Genomic DNA, 16,881 nt, shown 5'->3' with positions numbered 1-16,881 from the left:
GATGAGCTGACTCATCCGGCAGCACCTGTGCCCATGTGTTAAGTACTGCCAAATAAAAGCCCAACGCCCATTTACACAACAAAAAGATGTACCCTACAAGGCACTGGGGCCTCAATCCAACAGCCTCATGCCCCATTTGTTCTAAGCAAAGGGAGAAGAAAAAAAACTTCCTTTCTTGCACCAGAGATTTAAAAATTGTAGGTAGATTTATGGTGCAGGTTCATTTACAAGTACTTTTACTTCTTTAAAGAATAAAGTATATTTAATAGCACAGTTGCCCCTACAGTATTAGATTATCATGGCCATTAATGATTGTTCCACCAAACCTTTGCAACTTTCTTCATCAAAGCCCTTTATTCTCAAAGGATACATTTTTGAGCAAAGAGGGATCAACAAACTAGTTGCTTGAAAGCTTTCCTCATGCTAGGCTGAAGTTAGGAAAGGCTTAATGAAGGCTTTTAAACCCACAAGGGCTTCACAATGAACATCTGACTTTGTGATTTATGCATATTAATAACCTCAGTCCTACTGAGGCAGGCTGAGCCAAACATATACTCCGAATCTTAATGTCTTTAGCTCCACTGGGATTATTACAAATGTAAATTTCTAAGATTTTCAGCTATTAATCTCTGTCTGTCCTCCTGTTCAGCAACATAATGACTAATTAAACATCAAAAGACCTGTATAGGAGATCATCTTTGACAGCTACTGGCCTAGTCCTCTTCCCAAGAGGGGAATTCAAATGACAGGGACAAGGAGTAACAGCGTATGAGTAAGCTACAAATCATTCCAGAGAAATCTAAAAACCAAACATTAAATGTGGATTTACCTCAATCAATGATTTTGTTAAGCACTGAACAATTACTATGCAAAGTATGCCCACTGGCATCAATCGAATGTACCCATGTAGCAAGGAAATGCTGAACACTTGAAATCAGTTTGCTTACCAGCAAGTTAAAAAAAGACAGGTACTTACAGAAGAAGGCAAACCAGGAGGCACCTTTCTGACTTTTTTTGCTTGCAAGGGATCTGCAAATGGAAAACAATACATTTCATCAGCATATTATACTGGAAAGAAATTAAGACTTCAAATGAACAGAATAACTTTTCTCCTAGTGTCTTTCTTGCTTTCCAGTATTTGGGAGTAAGCAGCAAAATACAGTAATGAGGGCCTCATTCCTTTTAACTAGTCCCAGTGAAAAATAGGTTCTCCTAAAAAAGTGATACATTCTGAAAATACATACCCCATAAATTTGGGAAGATGACAGCAAATGAACCAATACAAGCAAGAAAACAACGAACTAGTATGAGGGAAAGGAATGAAAATTTTTTTTTTTTTTTGAGATGGAGTCTCGCTCAGTCGCCCAGGCTGGAGTGCAGTGGCGCGATCTCGGCTCACTGCAAGTTTTGCCTTCCGGGTTCATGCCATTCTCCTGCCTCAGCCTCCCAAGTAACTGGGACTACAGGCGCCCGCCACCACGCCCGGCTAATTTTTTGCATTTTTAGTAGAGACAGGGTTTCACCATGTTAGCCAGGATGGTCTCGATCTCCTGACCTCGTGATCTGCTCGCCTCAGCCTCCCAAAGTGTTGGGATTACAGGCGTGAGCCACCGCGCCCAGCCTAGGAATGAAAATTTCTTAAGAAACTGTTCTGCCGGACATGGTGGCTCAGGCCTGTAATCCCAGCACTTTGGGAAGTCAAGGTGGGCGGGATCACCTGAGGTCAGGAGTTTGAGAGGAGCCTGGCAAACATGGCGAAACCTTGTCTCTACTAAAAATACAAAAAAATTAACTGGGCGTGGTGACGGGTGCCTGTAATCCCAGCTACTCGGGAGGCTGAGGCAGGAGAATCACTTGAACCCAGGAGATGGAGGTTGCAGTGAGCCAAGATGGCACTACTGCACTCCAGCTTGGGCAACAAGAGAGAAACTCCATCTCAAAAACAAACAAAAAAAAAGCTGTTCTGTGCCAGGTACTATACTAGGTACTTCAGAGTTTCATTTGCAGAGGGGCACTTAGTGTAATAGGTCATGTTGATAATATGACTCCTTAGCAGAGTCACATTTAGTGTCTGCATCACATTGAGAATTAGGCTTAAAAGCACATTTTAAAAACTGAGAGCTAATGCTATGCTTGCTATCCTATAGTTTTTTAAAATATTAAATATGGGCACTGACAAATGCAATGTCATTCAGTATTAGGTACATTTACTTTTAACATTATGTTGCTATAACCACAACTACAGTATTAATTATTGTAAAATTTGTCCTTGAATGTTTATATTTCCAGGAAATAACCTGACGGAGAAAGTATATTTCTTTCTTAGAATTTATCAATATAAACGAAAATGTATTTCATATGTAACCAGTCTCACTTGATGTGTTAATTTTACTTATATGTAAAATATAAAACTTGTTCATCTTATTTACTGTAAAAAAAGTGATAAACACAGCATTCCAGGTTTACACAAAAAATGCACCAGATTCAGGATTTTCTGAGGAGCTCATTATTAGGAACACATGAAGAAGCTGATGTATACTTTTGAAAGCTGTAAAAATGGGAATTAAACAATCACAGCACAATCATTCCTCAGTATCAGTGGGATTGGTTCCAGAATCCCTGAGGATACAAAAATCCACAGATGCTCAAGTCCTTTAAATAAAATGGTGTAGTATTTGCATATAACCTATGTACATCCTCTTATATACTTTAAATCATCTCTACATTATTATGTATAATACCTAATACTATGAAAATGCTATGTAAATAGTTATACTGTATTGTTCAGGGAATAATAAAAAAAAAAACATAAGACTATACATGTTCAGTACAGATTGAATCACCCATTACAAAGTTTTTTTTCTATCTGTGGTTGGCTGAATCCACAGATGAGAAACCTATGGATGCAGAGGTGGCCTCAAGTGATTCTCTGGCCTTGGCCTCCCAAAGTGCTGGGATTACATTTTCCTGGTCCATAAATGACACCATACAATAAAACATGCAGTTTAACCCATTTGTTTTTCAGAGACAGGGTCTTGCTCTGTTGGCTAGGCTGGAGTGCAGTGGTATGAGCACAGCTCACCGCAGCCTTGATTTCCTGGGCTCAAGCAATTCCCCTGCCCTGGTCTCCTGAGTAGCTAGACTACAGGTGTGTGCCACTGCACCCAGCTAATTAATTTTTTTTTTTTTGTAGAGAAGTGTTTCACTATGTTGCCCAGGCTGGTTTTGAACTCCTGGCCTCAAGTGATCCTCGGGCCTTGGCCTCCAAAAATGCTGGGATTATAGGCATGAGCCACCATGCCTGGCCTCAGCTTAACCCATTTAACTTTGGGCTGGGAATTCTCTACAGTGAATATCCCAGGAGGCTGCCAAGTTAAAAAGGCAACTTTATATGTAGCACATGAAGAAAAGTGTACACAATAGCGAAGGGGGAAGCATTCATTTCCTACCCCAAGAGGCAAGCCTATATTTCCTTAAAACAGAAGTGCCAAAGATGAACAGCATCTGGCACACTCTATATTTGTAAAACCCCAACTACTCACAACTAATATAGCATTCCCTTGAACTAAAGTCACATTCTTTGTACGAAACAGTCAACTGAACTGCCTCTACCAGTTTATCATTCTACTTAGAGGTTATTATTAGTAAAAGATTCATTTAGGCCAGTTTTTCCGCTGCCATGTGAAAAGAAATTTTTCTTTTGTATTTGGTTACCTACCCCTACACAATCAAATACAAAATGTCCGATTTAAAATCATGAGAGCCTGGGATTCAACAATCACTTCTGGGAGGTTGCAAAATGTAACAGCTAAGAGATGGCTGGGCGCGGTGGCTCATGCCTGTAATCCTAGCACTTTGGGAGGCCAAGGCAGGCAGATCACTTGAGGTCAGGAGTTTGAGACCAGCCTGGCCAATATGGTGAAACCCCTTCTCTACTAAAAATACAAAAATTAGCCAGGCACTATGTCGCGTGCCTGTAATCTCAGCTACTCAGGAGGCTGAGGCAGAAGAATCACTTGGGCCCGGGAGGCAGAGGTTGCAGTGAGCTGAGATCACGTCACTGTACTTCAGCCTGGGGGACAACAGCGAAACTCTGTCTCAAAAAAGAAAAATACATAAATAGAATAAAATAAAATAAAAGAGAGTAAGCTGGCTGGATTCTAATTTCAGCTCCATCATATAGCAGCTAGTTACTTAACCCTCTTTGAGCTTCAGTCACCTCCATGTAAAAAGGGGGTAATACATCCTTTTGTGTATTTCATGTATTGTGATAATACATGAAAGACGCTTAGGGGAGTGCCTAACAAGAGCAAGAGACTTAACATATTTTAGCCATTATTATTAGGTTTCCATTAAAATGTGGGGGAAAATGATTATAAATTGGGTAATTAGAAACTGTTGTACAGCATGTTGATTTCCTAAAGCATCTAAATAGTTTGTGAAGATGCTGAGGTTGATGCAGATCATCTCAAGAGTCCTTTTAAACTTTGAGATTTTATCAATAACTGCAATGCTAAGAAAGAGCGGCTAACACTGAGAAATAGCCATAAAGAACGTAATAAGAACCCACTAAATGACATTTACACAGGAAATGGGTGGGCCTCTCTGGGCATCAAGAGCTACCATATCCCAACTCAGCATTGGCCAAGTTATTTAGCTTCTCTGGGTCTTGGTTCCTCATTTGTAACATGAAGTTAACATTACAACCTCATAGAGGTTTTGTAAAAATGTAGTGTGTACAGCAACACTCCTGGCATGGAGGAGACAATCAATAGTGTCTATCATCATAATCAAAATTAAAATGAAGAAGATACAAGTTTTAATTTATAGAAAACCTGAATTTTAAGTCTGGATTTTTCTGAAATTTACTCCCCTCTTTCCTAGTTATTTCAATAATTAATTTTCCCCTGAACTTAATAGTGTGTTAGCTTGTATTAAGTGCTTCTTGTCACAGTATATACTCATATAGCACACTAACAAGTTATTTTTCTAGAGTAACACTGACATATCTAGACTCCAATGAATGCTCCTATTCTGAATAACTCATTAGGTAGGAAACAAGATTGGAGATGGAAAAATGCATTTACAATTTATCCTTTCTTTAATAACAAAAAGCGTACTGGTCTAAATCACCTGGGCTGACTTAATAGTACACATACTAAATCATCCATAATACTGAGAAGTGGATACATCTAATCAGAGTTCTCTATGCTGAATATGATGATCTATCACAGTGCCAGTTTATACCCACAAGCAGACCCTAGACCTAGAGACCAGGAATATTTCACCAAAACACAGGTTAATAGAAAGTAGATACATAAATATGAAGCAGTCAACAAATGCCTGTGCAATAAAAAACTGTGACATAATCTTTTGGTGGACTAGCTGGCCCACTTTTAATTTAAAAATGCTTTGCAGCTTTAATTTTGTTGTTTAAAAGATTTTTGGTAGAAATCACCAAAAATTCTGACATTTAAACACAGTTTGGATAAAGCATCAAGGAACACTAAGGTTTGCTGTAAGCAGCAACACAGAATAGACCAGCCTGGTTAGGCTATGTATAAGACATAAAAGAAGGAAGCTAATGAAAAAATAATGGGGTTTGAATGCTTCATATGCACAGTTTCCTTTTGCAATAACGTTTCAGGACTAGATAGGGGTGATAGCAACACAATGTAGTGAATGCAGTATATGCTACCTAACTGTACAATTTAATATGGTAAATTTTACCTCAATTAAACAGGAAGTGGAGTGTAGAAGCAAGTAATATGCAAAAGACAATGAACCTGGAGTTAGAAAATCTTAAAATTTTATCCTAAGTACTGATTATATGAATGTGCCTGCCCTCCCTTTTGACCCTCAGTTTTTATGTTAAATCTATTTATAGCAACTGACTAGCAGGATTGGTGAATTGATAAGATGAGAATGTATATAAAACCACCTTGGAAATTTCGTTATATGATTTTTGGTAAACAATAAGTTATTAACATTAGAACATGAATTTCTAATTACAAGGAGGAAAACTAGTTAAGTCTCATTTTTCACTACTTAGTTGCTCATATGAGGACCAAGCAAGAGCATTAAACTGGCCGTTTGAAACTTGTTAAAATTATGGCTTACAAATTGAAGTCATCCAAAATTATTCATGGTCAAACCTTTCATTAAAAACTTATAATGTATCTGTAAAAGTAAGAGTTTTGATAATTTCTTTTATTAAATATCTAATGGATGTATTATTTTTGTGCAATTAAGCTCTGACATCAACATGACACCCAAGAATCCAACTCTCTTCTAATTAAAAGCACAGACAGGGCTGGGCGTGGTGGTTCACACCTGTAATCCCAGCACTATGGGAGGCTGAGGTGGGCAGATCACTTGAGCTCAGGAGTTCGAGAGCAGCCTGGGCAACATGGCAAAACCCTGTCTCTACAAAAAAGAAAAAACTAGCCAGGCAGAGTGGCACATGCCTATAGTCTCAGCTACTTGGGAGGCTGAGGTGGGAGGATGGCTTGAGCACAGGAGGTTGAGAATGCAGTAAGCCAAGATTGTGCTGTTGCATTCCTGCATGGGTAACAGAGTGCGTAACTGTCTGAAATAAACAAACAGGAGAAAAAAAAAAGCACAGCCAGAAGTACAGACTATGGGAGGAAAAAACAACAACAATGTTTGTGGGATGGGATTTGTTGTGTGATACACTCACCAAGTGCTGCAGAGTCATGGAGTGGTCTCCTCCTGGAACTTGTAGCTGAGAATGAATAGTATGCTGTCCCAGGTTTTCCTGAAGAAGATAGCTGTGCTGGGCTCCCAAGCCCCAGATCTTGTCTCAGGAGACTAGACTATAAAATAAGGCCAAGGAAACAAGTTATTTTCCTGCTGATACTGATCCAAACCTAAAAATTTCATCACTTCTGAATTTAAAGTAACTTCAGCAATGTCTTAACTTAGAACGCAAGGAATAAGTATGTTTTGAATTCAATTAGACCACTGCTTTCAGCCCATACCTACTTTCTCCTTTTTTCTCCACCCTCACGTTGTCTGCCTTTTTTTCCTTTTTTTTCTGAGATTGAGTCTCACTTATTTGCCCGGGCTGGAGTGCAGTGGTGAGATCTCAGCTCACTGCAACCTCTGCCTCACACATTCAAACGATTCTCATGCCTCGGCCTCCTGAGTAGCTGGGATTACAGGCATGCACCACCATGCCTGACTAATTTTTGTATGTTTAGTAGAGATGGGGTTTCACCATGTGGGCCAGGCTGGTCTCGAACTCCTGACCTCAGGTGATCCACCCGCCTCAGCCTCTCAAAGTGCTGGAATTACAGGTGTGAGCCACTATGCCCAGCCACATTATCTGCTTTTTAATAATTATGTAGATCCATACAATCTAAGAGTTAAAAGACACTTTAGTGGCTGTGTAGTATCACACTTTTTAATCATCAATATTTTTGAAAAATGGTCACTAGTCTTTAATACTTTCATGAGCACATATGGCAGCAGAAATTCTGTTCTTCTTCCTTTCCTTTTTTCTTTTTAGAGATGGATCATGATCTGTCACCCAGGCTGGAATGCAGCGGCACGATCACAGCTTACTATAGCCTGGAACCTGGGCTCAAGTAATCCTCCTGCCTTAGCCTGCTGAAACACCTAGGACTACCGGCATGTGACACCACACCCAGCTAATTTTTAAAATTTTTGTAGAGACAGGGTCTCCCTATATTGCCCAGGCTGGTCTTGAACTCCTGGGCTCAGATGATCTTCCCACCTTGGCCTCACAAAGAGCTGGGATTACTGGTGTGAGCCACTGCAGCTGGCCCATTCCTGCTTTCTTCATTTGTGTCTCATGACATGAGTTTGACAGTTCTCCTCACCATCTCTTTTTAACACTATATTTAAGCAATCTATATTAAGAAGTTAAGAATGATCACATGCTTATGTGGTTCTTCATTTTGTTGCATCTGCTGCTATTAAGTCATGTCCCTCCAATGTTGTACCTGTTTGGTTTGTGCTTTTTGGTCCCAAATATAAGATTTAACATTTATCTCCGACAAAATTCATCTTGTTATACTTGGTCCATCACCATCATCCATTCCTATCTTTTGCAGATCTTAGTCTGTCAACCAATGTATTTGCTAGCCTTTTCAATGTCTTAGGCATCGAAAATGTGATTAAGAGAAAACCCATCAGGATGACAAGGCTGAGGAGAGAGCCCTGAGGTATGCTACAGTGACATTATGAGACTTTGTCAAGTGCTTCATTTATAATTCAGAGATTCAGCAGCCCTAACCTACTAACACAGTAACCCTATCACAAAACAAATAAGGTTAGTTTGGCAGAATTTTACTCCAAGATTTCTGGTAGCTGAAATGAAATAGGATCATAAAGATTTGAAAGATAGGAGAGGGAAAGAAGACCTCAAAAGGAAAGGGGGTTGAAATACACTTGAGAAGGTACTCTCAAGTGAAAAAAACTGATTCCTCTGGTACATTTACGAATCCCCCATCATATATTTAATAACCCTTACTGCCGTCACCATACTCTTAAAAATAGTTGTTTCAGCCACCGAGTATCACAAAGGAACTGAGAAATAAACCTCAGTTCTGGTCAAAAAGCGGCAGCAGAACTTTGGAACAGTAGCCCTAATAGCCCAATCTCTGCCTCCAGTCTAACAGTCAAGAAAAACTCTCATTTAAATGACTTTTCTTTGGTGTTTAAGCTTTTTAAAAAGTTGAGGTGGAATTTATATAACATAAAGTTAAACACTGAATGTTTTGAATCAGTGGCATTTAGTACATTCATAATGTTGTTCAACCGTCACCTCTCTAGGTTCCAGAACAGTCTCATCACCCCAAAAGGAAACTCCATATCCATTAAGCACTTACTCTCCATTCCAGCCTCCTCCAGCCCATGGCAACCACTAATCTATTTCTGTCTCTATGGATTTGCCTATTCAGGATATTTCACACAACTGGACTCATACAGTATGTGGCCTTTTGTGTCTGACTTCTCATATTTAGAATATTTTTGAAGTTAATCTATATTATAGCATGTATCAAAGTACTTCATTCCTTTTTAGGATAATATTCTATTGAATATGGCTATACTACAAATTGTTTATCCATTCATCCACTGATGGACATTTTAGTTGTTTCCAGCTTTTAACTACTGTGAATAGTACTGCTATGTATATTCAAGTACAAGTATTTGAGTACTTGTTTTCAATTCTTTTGGGTATATAACTAGCAGTGGAATTGCTGGGTCATATGTGTAATTCTATGTTTAACTTTTTGAGGAACTGCCAAACTGTTTTCCACAGTGGCTCCACTATTTTACATTCGTACTAGCAATGTACAAGGGTTCCAATTTCTCCATATCCTTGCCTAGTTTCTGTTTGCTTTTTAAATTACAGCTATCCTTGAGCGACAAAGTGGCATCTCATTTGCAGTGGTTTTGATTTGCATAACCCTAACGACTAATGATATTGGACATGTCTTCATGGGCTTGATGTACATCAGAGTATCTCCTTTGGAAAAATGTCTAGTCAAGTCCTTTGCCCATTTTCCAACTGGGTTATCTTTTTGTTGTTGAATTGTAAGAGTTCTTTATAAACTCTGGATACTAGGCTTATCAGATATATGAATTGCAAAATTTTCTCTCATTCTGTAGACTGGCTTTTCACTGTCGTGATAATGTCCTTTGATCTACAGAAGTTTCCAATTTTAATGAAGTTTTTTTTTTATATTGTTGCTGATTCTTTTGATGTCATATCTAAGAATCTACTGCCAAATTGAAGGTCATGAAGATATACTCCTAGACTTTCTCCTGAGAATTTTATAGTTTTTTGCTCTTATATTCAGGTCCTTGATCCATTTTGAGTTCATTACTGTGGGCTAGGTGTGGTAGCTCATGCCTGTGATCCTACTACTTTGGGAGGCTGAGGCAGGAAGCTCTCGAGCCCAGGAGTTCAAGACGAGCCTGGGCCACATAGGGAGGTCCCATCTCTACAAAAAATTAAAAGAATTAGCCAGGTGTGATGGTGTGTACCTGTAGTCCCAGCTACTCAGGAGGCTTGAGGTGGGAAGATCACTGGCGCCTGGGAGGTTAAGGCTGCTTGAGCTATGATAGCGCCACTGCATTCTAGCCTGGGTGACAGAGTGAGACCCTGTCTCAAAATAATGGTAATTATTATAATTTCTGTATATGTTGTGATGAAGAAGTACAACTTCATTCTTTTGCATGTGGATATCCAGTTATCCCAGAACCATATATTGAAGATAATACTATTTCCCTATTCAGTAGTTTTGGTATCTTGTTGAAAATCAATTGGCCATAGATGTTTAGGTTTACTTCTGGACTCTCAATTCTATCCCATTGGTCTATGTTTTAATAACTGTAGCTTTGTAGTAAGTTTTGAAATTGGAAAGGGTAAGTACTCCAACACTGTTCTTTTTCAGTATTGCTATGGCTACTTGGGATCTTGAAATTCCATATAAATTTAAGGATCAACTTTTTCATTTCTGCAAAAAAAAGGCCATTGGAAGTTTGATGGGAATTGCATTGAATCCACAGATTGCTTTGGGGAATACTGACATCTTAATATTAAGTGTCCCAATGGACTGGATACCAAATGTGTTTACATTTATTTAAGCCTTGTTTAATTTTTTCTGGCAGTGTTTTGTAGTTTCCAGGGTACAAGATTTATACTTCATGTTTAAATTAAATCTTAGTGACTTTCAAGGGAAATGAAAAAAAATTAAAGAAATTAAATTAATTCTTATGTATTTGATTCCTTTAAATACTATTATAAATGGAGTTATTTAAATTTTCATTTATTACTAAATAAACTATATATCCTGCAACTTTACTAAATTTATTTATTAGCTCTAATAGTTTTACTGTGAATTCCTTAAAATTTTGTATATATAAGATCACATCATCTGCAAATAAGGATAGTTTTACTTCTTTTACAATTTGGATACCTTTTATTTCTTTTTCTTGGTTAACTAATCTGTTTATTTTTTTGAGATGGAGTCTCATTCTATCGTCCAGGCTCCCAGGCTGGAGTGCAATGGCACAATCTTGGCTCACTGCAACCTCCACCTCGCAGGTTCAAGCGATTCTCCCACCTCAGCCTCCTGAGTACCTAAGAATATAGGCGTGCACCACATGTGGCTAATTTTTGTATTTTTCGTAGAGACCAGGTTTCACCATGTTGACCAGGCTGGTCTTGAACTCCTGACCTCGTGATCTGCCCACCTCAGCCTCCCAAAGTGCTAGGATTACAGGCGTGAGCCACCGTGCCCAGCAACTAATCTGTTTAGAACAAGCTCGTCCAACATGGTCCAGGATGGCTTTGAATGTGGCTCAACACAAATTCGTAAACTTTCTTAAAACATTAAGAGATTTTTTTTTGCAATTATTATTATTATTTTTTGCTCATCAGCTACCATAGTGTTAGTGTATTTGATGTGTGGTCCAAGACAATAATTCTTTTAATGTGGCTCAGGGAAGCCAAAAGAATGGATACCCCTGGTTTAGAATTTCCAGTACAGTGATGAATGTAAGCAGTAAAAGTAGAAAATACTGTTTTGTTCCCAATCTTAGGGAGATGGTTTTCATACTGTTACCATCAAGTATATTAGCGCTGGGTTTTTTGTAAATGACCTTTACCAAATGGAGTAAGCTCCCTCCCTCCTATTTCCAGCTTGTTAAATGTTATCATGAAAGAGTGTTGGATTTTGTCAGCTTCTTTTTTTTTTTTTTTTTGAGACAGAGTCTTACTGTCACTCAGGCTGGAGTGCAGTGGGATGATCTCAGGTCATTGCACCTCCACCTTCAGGTTCAAGCAATTCTTGTGCCTTGGCCTCCTAAGGAGTGGGATTACAGATGTGTGCCACCACGCCTGGCTAATTTTTATATTTTTAGTAGAGACAGAGTTTCGCCATGTTGGCCATGCTGGTCTTGAATTCCTGGCCTCAAGTGATCTGCCCGCCTTGGTCTCCCAAAGTGTTGGAATTACTGGTGTTAGCCAACATGTCCAGCTGAGATTCCTTTTTGGCATCACTTGAGACAATCACATGGGGTTTTTCCCCCTTCTTTCTATTAGTGTGGTGAGTTACACAGATTAATTTTCATAGGCTGAACTATCCTTGCATTCCTGGACTAAAACTCCCTTAGTTGTGATGTATAATATTTTCAATATGTTGCTGGAGTCACTCTGCTAGTAATTTTGTAGAGAATTTTTACATCTATATTCAAAAAGGATATTGATCTGTAATTTCCTTTGTCTTGTAATATTTCTGTCTTACTTTGATATCAGAATTATGCTGGCTTTACAGAATTAGTTAGGCAGTGTTTGAGAAGAACTGACATTATTTCTTCTTTAAATGACTGGTAGAATTCACTAGTGAAACCGTTTGGTCCTGGACTTTTCTTTTTTCTTCGAGATGGTCTCGCTCTGTTGCCCAGGCTGAAGTGCCGTGGCTCAATCATGGCTCACTGCAGCCTTGACCTCCCAGGCTCACATGATCCTCTCATCTCAGTCTCCTGAGTAGCTAGGACTACAGGTAGATGCCATCACACTCAGTTAATTTTAAAGTGTTTTGTAGAGATCAGATCTCACCACGTTGCCCAGGGTGGTCTTGAACTCCAGGGCTCAAGTGATCCTCTCATCTCAGCCTGCCAAAGTGCTAGGATTACAGGCATGAGCCACGGGGTCCTACCTTGGACTTTTCTTTAATGGGAGGAGTCTTATTACTAATTCTATCTCTTTACTGGTTTTAGGTCTCTTCAGATTTTCTATTTCTTCTTAAGACAGTTTTGGTAGTGTGTTTGCATCCAGGAATTTGTCTATTTCATCCAGATTATTTAATTTTTTTAGCACACTATTATTCATAGTAATCTCTTACAATCCTTTTTATTTCTGTAAAGTCAGTAGTAATGTCCTCTATTTTCATTTGTGATTTTAGTAATTTGACACTGCTCTTTTGTTTCTTAGTCAATCTAGCTAACTGTTTGCCAATTTTGTTGATCTTTTTATTTACTTTTATTTTTGTTTAATTTTTGAGACAGGAGTTTGCTCTGTTGCTCAGGCTGGAGTGCAGTGACACAAACATGGCTCATTGGAGCCTTAACCTTTCAGGCTCAAGTGATCTTCCTACCTCAGTCTTCTGAGTAGCTGGGACTAGATGTGCACCACCACACCTGGCTAATTTTTAAATTGTTTTGTAGACATGGGGTCTCACTATGTTGCTCTGGTTGGTCTTGAACTGGCCTTAAGCGATCCTCCTGCCTTGGTCTCTCAAAGTGCTGGAATTACAGGTGTGAGTCACAAATGTTGATATTTTTAAAGAACCAATTTTGATTTTGTTGATTTTATTGTCTTTCTTGTCTCTATTTTGTTTATTTCTGTTCTAATCTTTTGTTATTTCCTTTCTTCTGCTGGTTTTCAATTTAGTTTGTTCTTCTTTTACTTGTTTCTTAAGGTATGAAGTTAGGTTATTGATTTGGGTGTTTGCTTCTTCTTAAATGTAAGTATTCACAATAATAAATTTCCCTCTGACTATGGCTTCTGTTGCATCTCCTAAGTTCTGCTATGATGTCTTTTCATTTCCATTTAATGCTTCAGTTTCTTTAAAGCTTATTCTACAATGTTGGAGCATGAAGCAAACAATGTACTAAACCAGCCAAAGGTCATTCATCACATCTTTCAGAAATACTCATAATTAAGAATGTAATTTTGCAGACTCCTCAAAATGTACAATTTTCTTTAGATAAAGCTGATACATTCCCATATATAGGAGGAAAGTAGAGAGAAGACAATTTCAATTACCAGGCAATATAATGTGTATATGAAGACTACATAATAATAATTATTTAGCATTAATTGTACAAATTCCAATAGATACAACATTTGATACACTGGCAGAGAAAGATGTGATTATCTGACCTAAAAGAGAAATAGTCTCCATTAAAATAATAACCTCCAGAAGAAACGATCAAAAGAAGAAAATTATCAATATAAATATAAACAATAGGCATATATGTATTCTATTTATATGACAGACCATCAGCTATGAATTTTCTGATGGTGTTATCTGTCTGAGAGTAGTATGACCTAGAAATCATTAAATCTCCCATAGATATTATACTGAAATTTCCATTGTCACGTCTGTTTTGAATTTCTTTCTTTCATTTTGCCCAGGCAGGGCACATTCAACACTGCTTCAATGGCAAGATCAGAATATGGCTCGTAGTACACTAGATGGAACATTATTATTACCACATGCTTAAGGGCAGGGTCAAGTACCTTGAAGTTTTCCTTTAAAAATCATTGGTATTTCAACAGGATTTTTCCTGCTCAGTGCCAAACTGACTTCCATTGATATGTTTTGAGGTACCTGCTGCATGTATTACTTCATTTGCATTTTCTCATGTGAAAGACACATATGAAGCTGGTCATAACATACACAAAAATATATCAGAAGGAGGGACATGTGTGTATCTCTCAACAGTGTCCCTTACACTAACATTCCCTGGCATACAAATTCTTACGGGAATATAAGATAATGATTTACATTAGGGGTCAAAAAAAACCAGAGCTTAGAGGAGAAAGTGGGTCTGTTTTTGAAAATACTTTTCTTGAAATATAGTCTCAAATGAAACACAATTCATTTATGTATTGGCTATGGCTGTTTTCATGCAATGGTGTAAAAGTTCAGTGTTGCAACAGAAAAAGTATGGTCTGTTAAAACCTAAAATATTTGTTATCTGGTCCTTTTTGGAACTTTTTTTTTTGGCTGCTAATCTAATACGTCGGAGGAGGGACAAAGGACTAAGTCTGCAGGGTGGTGAAGATAAGTCTGTTTGCTTAATAAGGTAAAGACAAACTTTCAGATGAGTAAAAGTTAGCCAGTGAGCTATTTTGTCAAAGAAATCAATCAGTAGTCATAATAAGGGCTAAGAGAGGAACGAAATAATCTAAATGATGAAAAGGAAGTGTATTTCCTGTATTTCTAAAAGTAGACTGCAAGTCTACACAAATACTGATGTTCTGGAAACAGCACTGCTTTTGGAGTTAGGTACCCTGAGTCCAAATCCTGACTGTAATCTTGGGCAAATTATCTAACATTAATGAGTCTGTTTCCCTCTTCTACAAATAGCTCATGAGGTTGTTGGGGGAAGTAAACAAGGGCTAAAAGTAAAAGTATACAGCACAGTTATTGGCTCTAGTTAATACAAAAAACTCGGTTTCATTTTTTTCTTTCTCCATTAACTCACTACATTCTAAATATTACAAAATAAATAAGATGAATATTTTTATTCTGTTTCCTGGGCATAAACATTTTGTCTCAAGTAAGAGATCTGAGATTTCAGGCAATCTTGTCTGCCCTGAGTCCAAGCTGACTGGGTTACAACTCCCAGTGGCTATGGTAAGAAAGGATGTTGGAAACAGGCAAGAGAATAGGGGCAGAAATGACAGATCCCTTGAGAGGATTGACAGATGCTAAATCCAAAGAGGGTGTGACAGATTCAAGCAATATCAATTAAGATCAAGAATAAATAGGAAAATATCAACTCATTCTCAAATGATTTAGCAGAAGTGTGTGCATTTGTGTATATAAAATCACATGCAGCACACACAAACATATATTCATACACGCAGAGTGAGTAGAAAGAAAAGGAATGTGTATACACAAATGTGGTGAAATGTTAACTGATGTCTCTTGATGAAGAGCACACAGATGTTCATTGCATTATTCTTCAACCTTTTCTGTGGGTTGGTAACTTTTCAAAATAAAAAGTTGGACTAAAGAAGAATAAAATATTGAGGACTCCCTAGTTCACTTTCAAATGTACCATCTCATTTAGGATTTACAGCAATCTTAAGCATTATATAGATTTCATATATCACAATGATAACAAGTAGTGAAACCCTAATTTGAATCTAGGTCTGCTCAGAAAGCTCTTTCCTCAATACAACAAGACTTCTATAGTAACTCGGGAACATGTATCATTTTTAAGATTGTTAACTTGAAAACAAGTAAGTGATTTATAAATGAACTTGTGGATCAAAATCCTAAGGCTGAGATGCCTACAGAACACATATTGGCAGATTTTTTATCTATGCAATACTAAAGAAAGAAAAAACGAGAACAAATATTTTTTAAGGAAAAAACAAGCTTACTTGTTACCAGTTTTAGTGTTGATAAACCTTTTTCCTCACTATAGACAAATCTGGATATGTGGTTAGGAAAAGCCCTGCCTTCTTGTTCCATAGTGAATACTAATGCCAAAAACGATGCAAAGGTTACACTTCACTCAGCTGTCCTAATAAACAGAAATAACCATTTTCTTCTGTTTAATCTGTATCGTGATCCATATGATTAGGCAAAGTAAATACAGAAAAAATTGCTTCTTTTTAAGAATACAAAACCATATTTTATCGTGTTAATTAAAACGAATCATTCAGTACTCTAAGAAATACAAAAAGTTTAAGAAAAAAATTTCTCCACAAGGACTTGACAATCTACAAAATAATATTTAACAAACCAAGGAAAAAATACAATTAAAAAATCAAGTGCTAAACTATAAAAGCCTAAGATTTTGATATTCTAACACTAAGAAAATAATATATTTTTCTTTATTTGATTCTTCAAACATTTAGGCAACACTAAAACGCACATAAACTATTTTTTCTTTTCCTAAAATAAAATTAGATATCAGCTCATATTATTGATTTTTCTGTCTTCCTGAAATAAATGAGGAGCATTATTGATTACTACTGATCTTGTCCTGGAGGTATCTCTGGCAAAAAGAATACAGAAATATCCCAGAGGATACAGAACTAGGCAAAGCAGTTTTATTGCGCCAAGCTATCTTAACCAA

General features: G+C 37.6%; 1 protein-coding gene across 6 annotated transcripts in view; it reads right to left on the bottom strand.

Moving 5' to 3' along the window:
* Positions 1-16,881, bottom strand: part of TCF12 (transcription factor 12) — a 379,427-nt gene that overhangs the window by 92,495 nt on the left and 270,051 nt on the right. For all 6 annotated transcript variants that reach the window (XM_030930025.1, XM_030930026.1, XM_010374267.2 and 3 more), the window contains 2 exons: positions 6,701-6,836; positions 977-1,029 (listed from right to left, as the gene is read on the bottom strand). In XM_030930025.1, the coding sequence (XP_030785885.1) occupies positions 977-1,029; positions 6,701-6,836 (189 nt within the window). The remainder of the gene's footprint in view (positions 1-976; positions 1,030-6,700; positions 6,837-16,881) is intronic.

Source organism: Rhinopithecus roxellana, chromosome 5 (assembly GCF_007565055.1).
Source record: "Rhinopithecus roxellana isolate Shanxi Qingling chromosome 5, ASM756505v1, whole genome shotgun sequence".
Taxonomy (NCBI): Eukaryota; Metazoa; Chordata; class Mammalia; order Primates; family Cercopithecidae; genus Rhinopithecus; species Rhinopithecus roxellana.
The sequence above is the reverse complement of the archived record's forward strand: the minus strand, read 5'-3'. Positions and strand labels throughout refer to the sequence as shown.